This window comes from Phalaenopsis equestris, unplaced genomic scaffold (genome assembly GCF_001263595.1).
Source record: "Phalaenopsis equestris unplaced genomic scaffold, ASM126359v1 Scaffold000002, whole genome shotgun sequence".
Lineage (NCBI taxonomy): Eukaryota > Viridiplantae > Streptophyta > Magnoliopsida > Asparagales > Orchidaceae > Phalaenopsis > Phalaenopsis equestris.
Genome location: NW_018164444.1, coordinates 9520971 through 9532390, shown reverse-complemented (window position 1 = coordinate 9532390; position 11420 = coordinate 9520971). Strand labels below are relative to the sequence as shown.

The 11420-nt window shown below is 34.4% G+C and overlaps 1 protein-coding gene across 1 annotated transcript; it reads right to left on the bottom strand.

The window, feature by feature from the left end:
- Window positions 1–4170: 4170 nt before the first annotated feature.
- Window positions 4171–6146, bottom strand: LOC110027582 (probable E3 ubiquitin-protein ligase RHC1A). Its single transcript, XM_020729074.1, has 2 exons — window positions 5902–6146; window positions 4171–5280 (listed from the first exon to the last, which is right to left on the bottom strand). The coding sequence occupies exon 2, from the start codon at window positions 5226–5228 to the stop codon at window positions 4368–4370; it is 861 nt and encodes a 286-aa protein (XP_020584733.1). The 5' UTR covers window positions 5229–5280; window positions 5902–6146; the 3' UTR covers window positions 4171–4367.
- Window positions 6147–11420: the final 5274 nt, after the last annotated feature.

The following is an 11420-nucleotide window of genomic DNA, read 5'->3' as shown; positions in this document are numbered from 1 at the left end:
ATTATGTCTCATAGTTTTTTTCTCTTTCTAGGGTCTTCCATACAAAAAATCTGATTCTCTTGAATTTTTATATGCGTGTGCACTGGGCAATTATACTGAGCTAAGGCTTAAGATTTCTCAACTATTGAGAATTTTCTAGTAGTCAATAATATTAATCCAAAGCCTATTTTTATGTAGGATGTAATGTCAATGTCCCAAATTGATGAAAATATATTAGAAAATTTAATTCCCATCCACTCAAACGTTTTAGCGAATGAGCAAAATATGACAGTCATTCTAACTTGTCATCAGTCCTCTTAAATCAAAGGTTTTCAATATAGCCAAATTTCACGCCCATAAAACCCACATAGCCACCCGTTCTCTTTTAACGCTTGATAGAGAGTGAAATATGAAAAAACTCGAGCTAAATCGAATATACTGATAGATGAACATCATTAAACCAAAAACTTATGCTAATGTATAAAGGCCATGAACAACTTCTATACTTCATTAGTAAGGGTTTAGATTTGATTATATGGCAGCCAAACTTGACTAATTGATTTTAATTTAAACTCTATTAGTGTTCATGGTAGACAGAACAATTAAATGGTTGATACTTCATAAAAGCTCATGAATGTAAATCATTCCAAACACATTTCGTCAAACTAAGGCTTCAGTTGTGTTTTTAATTACCTACTATTGTCAAAAAGCAACTAGCAAGAAGTAAATTTTTCGATTTTCTGAGAATTTGCTTTATGTTGTTGTTGTTGTTGCTGCTGTTGCTGCTGTTTGCTTTATGTAGGTTGTTTTTGACACCAAAAAATAAATAAATAAATTTTAAGGCAGAAATTTTTTTTAACAATTTTCTAATAGCAAAACCAAAAAATGTAATTCATATCAAACAAATTCCAAATGTTTGCCAATTTCCTTTTGAACGCCTTTGCCTTCCAAAATTGACATTAAAACAACAAATACCACTTTAAAAAGTTTCAGACTTTAAAATTCTGTCATGTTGTTTTGCACGAGATCAAACTATAACCACAGTGGCGCAGCCAAAATTATGGGAAAGTTGTGTTTTTTGGATGACCCTAAAATTCTAGAATGTTATCACATGACATCAAACCCCGTCAAACTCTAAATTTCTATGGATTTATCTTCCCCACTCCTAAACCTAAAATTGAAATAACCTAATCTAATACCTCAATAAAAAGTTATCCCTAAATCCTCATCCTCATCCTCGTAAAAACCTAAACATAAACCACAATTTCTTTTTTAGCCGAAACTTTAATTGGAAGAAAGAGACACCATGATGCCAAAGAGAAGCATGTAAAAAAGTGTCCATGAGAGCTTACAATAGAAGACGTGCAAAGAACGATTTTCCAATTGCAACAAAAACTTCCGCCTTTGAGAGGAGATCATTCGAAGATGTCACCCATAAACACAATGATAACTCGGGAAGAAGTGAATCACTTTGACAAGAAATTTCGAAGTAATGAAGAACCATTACCCTAATAATTTGACTTTGAATATCAAAGAAGAGACCAAAATCTTGAAGTGAAGATTGGCTTGCAGGATTTTGAAAAATATTTGGATCCGGATGAATTCATTGAGCCGTGCGAAATAGTGGAACTAATTCTTTAGTACAAAGAAGTGCCATATGACAATACAGTCAAATTGACAATCATAAAACTAAAGCTAAACTCTTCTTTGTGGTGGGAGAATCTGAAGTACCTTCGACTGCGGGAAAGAAAGAGTAAGATTACCACTGTCCAGGATGAAAAAAATCAATGCAATGTAAATACCTTCACTAGCAAGATTCTTCCATATAGGACTGCACAACCAAATCTGATCAACTCACGATAAAATGTGATTTGGTGGTGGAACCAAAGGAACGCATGGTGGCAATGTATCATGGAGGTTCAAATCCATCTATCAGTAATGTGAAGCAGTTGTGGCTTTATTAGTCCCTAATTGACGTAAAACCCTACCTTTGAATGTTAAAAATAGCATCATCACCAGAGGACCACCGCACCTTACAAAAACAGCTCAACCCTGGGATCAAATAGCAAGAATACACATATTAGAGCACCCAAACTGACATTTCCCGATTAAATCAATCCAAAGTAAAGAAAAAGTGGAGATCGCAAGCACTCCCAAATCATTCTTAGCCATAAAGTGTTTCAAGTGTCACGATTTTGAATATATTATATTCGATTGCCCATGAGGGTGATCTCTTTCACTAAATCAGAAACAGTTGAAGAAATTGATAGTGATACAAGAGAAGGCAATGACACAAATAAGTACCAGCTTCCAGTTGTTGATGATGACATGTTTTTAGTTCGAAGTGTTCTCCAAACTGACCCAAACACTGGCTGAAGTATAACAACTTCAATATCCATTGTACTGTGAAGGAGAAATGTGTTCATTCTCATTATAAATAAAAGTTGTAGTAAGAATATAATATTTATATAAATGGAGAACAAATTAAGCCTCACTACCAAGAAATATTGTTAGTCATATTTTCTGACTTGTTCAAGAAAAGGAAATGAGATGTGTGTAGGTAAGAGATGTCGGATAGAATTTTCAATTAGAGATAAGTTTCATGATCATGTGCGGTGTGATGTCATGTCTATGGAAGCATGTCACATTCTTTTAGGGCCGATTGTATCAGTGTGATAAGGGCATACTTCATGATATTCACAAAAACACATTCATTTATCAAGGATAAAAAACATATTATATTTCTGTTATTGAAGGAGTCGACAGCATTGAGTAGTCAGATGAAAACAAAAGTCTAGTGCCTCGTGCCATATTTCTAGATGTTATGAGAGAGATCAATGAGACTGGCTTTAATGATGCTAGAAAGCAAGCCTATACTTGAGACAATGTGACCCTTATTGGAGGAGATTTTTATTTATATTTATGCTGGATTGAGAATTCTACTCAGATTACTTACAGTGATGTAACATTTATCTTTTCAAGTGGTGTGTATGTAGCTTGATTGGCAAACATGTGGTGGAACCTCCTTAGATTTCGTGCACGTTGAGTAGCCACCAAACAGCGTTCTTGTTGTTCTCACCTAGGATAGCTGTTGTCGACGGTGTTTTCGGCCTATTATTGTTTGAGGCAACCGTTGCTGACGTTCGTACGTCACTTACCCAACGTCGGCTTCACATTTTGTTGTCTTAACTCCCAAATCAACAATTGCCCCTAATTTCTTTCTTAAATCCTATTCTAACTCAAATGTTCGATCCTAAAACACCTTTTAGGAAATTTAGAATGGTGTCACTAAGTTCTCAACTTTGTAATTCTTCGATTATAGTGAATTTTCTTCTACTCTACCAGTGATTTTTCATGTCAAGAGTTTTTCAAGTAAACCCGTGTTATTCTATTTGCTTCGATCGCGGTGCAGCACATTAATTTCAAAACATTCTCCCAATGCATGACCATTAAAGTGAAGGAAAAACTTCTTCAGTTCAAACAAAATATTAGTAATCATAAAGTTAATCTCTCTCAGAAAATTTATAAATGAAAATAACTAAGCCTCTAATAACTATCCAGTTGAATGCTCTAGCAATGAAATATAAACATCTGCTACTTAAATTTAGAGTAAATTAATAGAAAATGTGACATCATGAAAGGCCTATGAAATATTAACATGCAGAATAAACCAATTCTATGCTATAATTTTTCCTAATCTCTAACATTCAAAAAAAAAAAAAAAAATACAGCCGCATTATTGGTATACAAGAAACGGCAATTCGAGGATACCGAGGGCTACAGAAACTAGGTAGAGAAAATTAAGAGAAGAGAACACATAAACTTATTTTGGGAGAACTTAACTTTTCTTCAATCTAATGCATCCAAATGGAGGTTAAGCAACTAAAACAACTGTTAATATACAAAATCTATTTTAGATTCCTAACATCTACCCTAATCATTCTGAATCAATGGTATAGCAAGTAATGAAATAACTAATAACAACAAACAAACAATAATCAGATTATTACAGACAAAAACAAAACAAAACAAAACAAAATTTCCTAACTAAATTTATACCAGATGGAAGCACAAGCCATAGAAAAAGTTAGCCAAACTGGAAGAAATAACAGCTTTTAAGCATAATTTTGAAAAGCAACATCACGAGATAAAACAGAGAAAATAACAAAGCATTTATAGGAAAACAAGCCACAAAAAACACATAATAAATGTATTATCAAAGAGCTGCTGTTTTTGATTACATTAAAACATGAAATTATATTTCCAGGTTTTATCAACTGAAGATTAGAGAAGTTTGAAGCACTTAAGAAAGAGGAGTCTGCTAGAAAGTACAGAAAGTTCACCCAAAAGACTCTGATTCACCAGAATACACCTTCCCCCTTCTGCTATCAGGAACCGGCATCAGAGTTCGAAGAGCGGAAAGGCCACAAGAAAGAGAAAGGATTTCTTCTTCCTTGATTCCTCCCCTCATTCTCCCTATCACCAGAATCACTGCCACTTCCCATCTGTCTTTCGCTCCCACTCGTACTGATGTTACTCGAACCGAAGCGAGAATTTCCATATGATGGCAATTCTTGGCGACAAACGGGGCAAGAATTATGCCGAGTTAACCATGGAACGATGCAGTCGGAGTGATACAAATGCTTGCATGGCATCTCACGTGCTTCAGATCCCAACTCAAACTTATCCTTACACACCGGACAATGAGAATCACCACGAAGATGTCGTGGACTGATCTTCACGGTGGGCATTGAATCAATCAACGACCGTGCGGCCGGCGGAGGTCCACGCCGATCATTCTGAGTCAACTGCTCTATCAATTCCTCCAACCCTGGACCCATGAAGTAGTCCGCAATGTTGGCACGGCGAACCCCCGCACCAGAACCACCATTTAAGAGGATCTCAAAGCCTCTTTCCTCCGGAACCTGGCCGCGAAACAAAAGCCATGGACCGGGTCCAAAGCCGATCCTATCGCCGGCGATGGTATCAGGCCTCGAATGGAAGTCGTAGCCACGGTCCCTCCCCGCCATTCTTTGCCTCATCATGGAAGCAATGGCATCCATTAGGGCAAATCTATGGTCATGAAATTCTTCCGGATCCGTTCCAAAAAAAGCATTCATGACGCCTCCCATGTCATCGAGTTCTTGAACAAAGCCTCCATTACAGTTGGGGCAAAGCATCTCCCGCCCGAAAGGCTTGACGGCCTGCATGCATCTATGGCACCAGTGCGTATTCCTAACACTCGACATGGTCTCCCAACCAAATCTCTCCCAAAAAGGTAAGACCTTTGAAGTTCGATATCTGCAGTAAAAAGGAACAGAATTAAGCACATTTTAACTGAAGGGTGGAATTAAATTGAGTAGTTTTACCTGCTCAAAAACTACAAATCAGTCTATATGTATGAATTAAGATTGAGGGTCCGATTATGGACATATTATGATGCTGATGCCAACATTATACTAAAAAATATTTGCTCAAAAGAAACTGGTGTTTTCTACAGGATTACAGATTAAGTCCGCTATAAAACAATAGAGACTTCATTGCCAAACATTATAAAGATGAATTTCTGGAAACAAAATCAACAGTAAAGAGAGAACCTGGAACAAACAATCCACAGATCCCAATCCCTACAACAAAAATTAGTGCGAAAGCATGAAAGAATAAAAATATAGCTCTGCAATAACTTCGAGGACTCCTGTATGACTAGGTTTATTCCCATTGAAAACATAGTTTCTCAAGAAAATTTGATAAAAAAGCTAATATCCCACCATCGAGAACCAATCTCCAAACAGAAATCACTATAGGGAGAAGCTAATGCCATAAGCACAAACAGAACCTCAGAATCAAGCTTCTTAGCCGAATCCTACACCCAGACAATAATTTTCAGAGTAGAAATGAAGAAAATCGCACAAAAAATTGTACCTTTGGGAAGAATTAGGAGGAAACGAAGCGAGCGGCGGTCAATTCACTGGCTAAACGTGGATCGGCGAATGTCCGAAGAGCCAGGGTTGAAGGAGACCTGAAGGAGCGACTGAGCGGAGAGGAAAGGATCAAAGAGATAAAGTTTGGACTCTTGGAGTCTTCGAGAACCGATTTTGTAAGGATTTACGCATACGTCCGATGAGAGAAGGCCGCTAGTTCTGGAACGGGACTATGAAAGGGCCGCCGACACAATAGGCAAAACTTAGTTTTTTATTTTTTAGATATATATTTATTAGAATTATTGTACTTCAATTGGTATTAAGTATGAAAATTTTTTGATTGTTTTGATGCACATCTCATGCCATGCAATAATACCATTTCATTTGATTTTTTAAAGCAATTTCAATTAAATTTTGTTATTCTCCATGATGATAGCTATTATAAGATCATCATAATAATTTCATGCTTTGGATGATTATGAACTTAGCATCATTTGATTAAATCAAAAATTTTATAAGAGTGAAAGATTCTTCAATATTTAGTTATTTATCATTGTATAGCATTGGCATGAATCATTGAACCTATTAACTTTTTTTTGTATTTAATATGACTTATATTTGGTGCAATGCGTGTTGCATAATATTAAAAGGAGTATTATGTATATGATTTGTTTTTCTAACTGATGACCTTAATATACGCTCATAAGAATGAAATGTGGGGCAATTAAGATTGGAAAATTGTCGAATTGCATGCAATGCATTGTTTAGATTTGTGCTTGGGTGAAGACAATATCAAGGGTCATAACTTAATCCAAATAATCTCGAATAGAATCAGTAGTCATACTTATCTGTATTTTGTTGGTTGGAATGACCCACATGACATTTTAAGGTTTTATCATGTATTCTCGGATAGCTTTTTCTTTTTTTTTACATGCTACTCATGATGATGAATTAATAGTTTTAGTGAGAATTGATAACACCTAATATGGTAATGACCATAACTGCCTTGGAGGATAGTATTGTTGGAGCATATTTCAACAAATAATTCATATTTATTTAATACATAATATTCTACTTAAAAAATAATATACCAACTCAATTGCTTTTCATAAACCTAGATATGATGTCTACAATATATATATTAATTTATGTGACTTTTAACTAAAACACATTCAATGTAATTCAAGTATTTAAGTATAAATTTAATTATATATCTTGAAATTCCTTCCAAAATCAAATGTTTACTCATGAATGGTATTGGAATTCTAATTGCATTTGAAATTAAGTTTATTTACGAAAACTTGCAAAATTCACATTCATAAGTGTGCTATAAATGTTTGTTGTTTTTTTCCTTATTTCATGGCCTTTATTATCTTATATCTTGATTGTATTTTCTATGAATATAGCAATAAATAAATTTACATGTTTTGTATATTAAGCACAACTCAAGGGATCAATAATTCTATATTAATTGTATATGTTGTTTCTTGTAGTTATACTTGTTTATAAGTAGTTTGAATAAGAAGTTTCCCAGTCTGTAATTTAATTCCCAAAAAAAATTCATTGCTTTTATTGCTCATTGGAGTAGACAAATTTATATTTTATTTGGATTTAGCATCATTTATAGGAAAAACATTTCCAATAATAAGAAAAGTGAGCTATATCTTATAAGAACAATATCGCTCATTTCTTTAAATGACAATAGTAGCTCCTTTAAATGTCATGTAGGCAGAATCTATGATTCTACTATTGTTATTTGCACATCTATATTTGAATTCAAGCACATGTTGATGCCTAGTTTGTTGATATAATTTCTAAGTTTTGATTCATGGATCTAGCACATAGATTTATTTCTAACACTTTTGCTTAACTAACTCATAACCAACTTGAAATCTCCGTGGAGCAAGGAAAAATGCTTGAACTTGATTCAATGATGTTGTTAGAAAACTTATGCATACTTCTTCTCTAGCGAAGATTTTAAAGAAGTAAATTTATTCTAAATTTGAAAGCCTTAAATTGGACATGTGTAGATGGACTATTGATTATATGGAGTATCTTCATATCTTTGATGATGTAATTGTCTCTAATCACTATCACTAATGATGTATAGTGAAAAGTGTTTGGAACAAGCTCAGTGATTCAACTAAGAGATGGTACTAAAAAACTTTTAATACTAGTATGGTCATATTTCAGGATTTTTCTGTTTAACTCTTCATAAAATTTTCTGCCACTAATATAAATACTTCTTAGATGCACTAATGCATCAAACTAAGAAATTATATAAGTGAAATAAATAAATTTGCATTAATTCATTTTTTATTAATCATTATTTTATTATAAAGGACAATAAATAATATTATCACAAAGGATATAATATATTATTTAGGACATTTGGCAATATATTTTGAAAATTTTGTAAGGCTTGAATTTACTAATAAGAACTTCATTCATAGAACATCAATGACAAATAAAGACAAAATAAGATGTTTGATTAAAAAAAACCTCTCCTATTTAATGAAAGGAATCTATATTATTCAAATATTTGTTAGGATAAGTGAGATATCTCAAAAAGAAAAAAAAAACACTAAAATACCTTTCAAAGTTTTAATTCCTAAATTATAAATGCAATTGTTCACATTGATTTCAATTTGTTCCATCATTGACTTATATTTTTTTCATTACTAAAAGAAAATTAAAAGTGCCTAATTTAGTGAGATTCATGAATAACAATGTAAGATCACTCAAGTTGTCAATTTTGAAGCTCTCAATGATACTCCAATTGCTTAACAATATCACTCCCATCATATTTCTTACTTTAATGAGGGTAAAAATAATTTATATTGTTATTAGTCTACCAATGTGAGAAGTATTATTCATGCTCATTCATTTGTCTTAAAAGTTCTAGATGAACATGCCACGCCAAAGTTTACTCCTCCATAACTCAAGATCACTACATGAATTTAGGCATTTTATGACGGTCACAATTTGTCGATTATGCTGAGACTAACGGTGGCTTTCAATGTTATCGACGGTTTTAAGCTCATAGTCAGAACACTAATAGGTAATTCTAAAACTGATCGATATTTTGACGGTATAAATTTACCAATGGTTATTTAATAATTTAATCTCGTAGTTTTTTTTTAGAAAATTTGAGTCGTTGGTAATCATCGGTTTGTATAACCGATGGTTCTTCCTTCAGTAATAACGACGACATACACGTCAGAAAAGTGACGCACACATCGATTTTTTGAAGTAGACAAATTGTAGGTTATATGTCGTTTGGGTGTAATTTTTTAAGACTGACGGGTTAACTGTCGTAAAAGTATCACACCCGTTGGCTTTTTGACAAACGTAAAAGCCGTCGGTTATGTGTCTTTTTTTATAACTGGCAGGTTAACAGTCAGAAAAATTTCACGCTTGTTGTTTTTGTGTGACCAACTTGAGCCGTCGATTATTTGTCGATTAGGCACCGACAAAAATATGTATTAGCTGACGATTTTTCATATGGATAAGTTTAGAATTGTCCCAAAATTGATTATAAACCATCAGAATTTATAGCATAAGAAAAAAAAATAAATTCTTTCTTTTCTATTTACATCACCACACTTACTATCACAACATTTAATAAACAATTCCAAGTATTTAATAAAATAACATAACTGTCAAACAGTAAATTATCTAATCAAATTATTAAATAAATAAAGTACATTTATTCTAAAATATGTACATCACTATTCAGAGAAAAATTTTGTCCAAATGTGCATAAACATAAATAAAAGCCCCTCTTGATCATCCTCATTTATCTAGTCAACCGCATCCTCATCGTCTTCTGTCACTACCTTGCACACTCCCTTCTCCTCTAATGTTGTCGCTACCTTGTCACGCTCTCTCGTTTGTTGCCGGAAAGAATCCAACTCAGCATTCAGCTTGGCCTCCATGTTCACCTCTAGCTCCGACGACATTTGAGAGAAGCAGGTCTCCCTCTCAGCAGACAATGACGCAACATGCCTGGAGATCTCCTCATCCTGTGCGGTAGAGGTAGAATCTGCATATGCACTAGTAGAGGGGTGAGTGTCGTAGGCAAACATTGTGACCCGATCCCGTAGACTCGACCCTTCTTCTTCACCCCAGTAGCCACCCTCTATAAGTTGCACTCAGAAGGATCATGCGCTTGGATGTAATACCTTCTGATGCTTGGGATTAGCTCTCCTTCAGCTGTTGGAATCTCTCCTACAAACAAAAGTCTAGTTGTGAGTTTGTTTTCGTCAGGTCATCTTCGTGAGTATGGCTCTGAAGTGTCTTAAGTCGATCTTATCTCGGACATACACTTTGGAGCTATCTACGCAGAGTGCACCTCATAAAAGCTTCCGACATGTTTCTTTTGTTTGTTTTCGTCATTGTATGCCTTAGCTCTATGACCTCTTCTCTCTTCAGATCATCCACATGATCGAAGAGAGAGTTATTCGGAGAGAAAGGCTTATGAAAAAAAAAAAAAAAAAAAAAAAAAACTAGAGGATCCACAAACGAAAGTGATGGAGGCCATCAGCCGACATCAGCGCGATAGCAGTGTGCAAGCACATGCGAACCCCTAGGGGGTGCGGGAGTGCTAACAAACCTTAGAAGGGGTGTGAGCTCGTATCGCTTTATTTTTTGAAATGGGGTTATGACTTGATCATAAATCAAGATAGGGTGGGTTGTTATTTTATTTGGAGTTGTAGGTCTTACGACTTGATCATAAATCAAGCTTCCTAAGTGTCTGGTATGCAAAATCACGTAAGACTAATACAAATATATTTTTTTAATTTATGATTTAAATATTTTTAAAGCTTGTCACACTCAAGTATTTTATTCTTTTTGGTTAACTCTTAGTGTCGAGTGCTTCGAAGCAATTCGTGTCATAGGTTATTCATGTCCCTGATGATGAATGTTTAGAAGATCGGTTCATGAGGCCACTTGAGATGCAAATGGTAGAAGTCACTTTCATGAGGCTAATGGTTCTCTCTATATACAACATCCTTCTATTTGTGCAATGTGTGAGCATTCGAAGAACAAGGAATAGAAGCAAGTTGATTATATATATGGCTATGATCATGTTCTCGTTTATATTCCTAAATCAAAAAGGAGTTTCTACTCGATTTTATTCATTTGTCAAACCTTGATCATTTTATATGCATGTTGTTTGCTAAGAGTTGTGAATGCAATAATTTATGTAATTTTGTTTTGGTTATAGGTTTCGTTTGACTTTGAAGAAGTTAGGTTTAAATTGTACATTTATTTTGGGTAGAAAAAATAATCCTCACATGAGTCTACTGATAATCCAGGTTACAACAGAGCATTGATCTAAAAGGTGAAATCAGCAGCTCAACCCACCCATGGCCGGCCTCCGCAGCACTTGCTGCCGCTGACGACAAAATAATCTAATTTTTTGATGGTCAAGCAATTCAAACCTATGACCTCACACAAGTGTAACCAATAACCGCCAACTTAACTAAAAAAATTATATATATATATATATATATA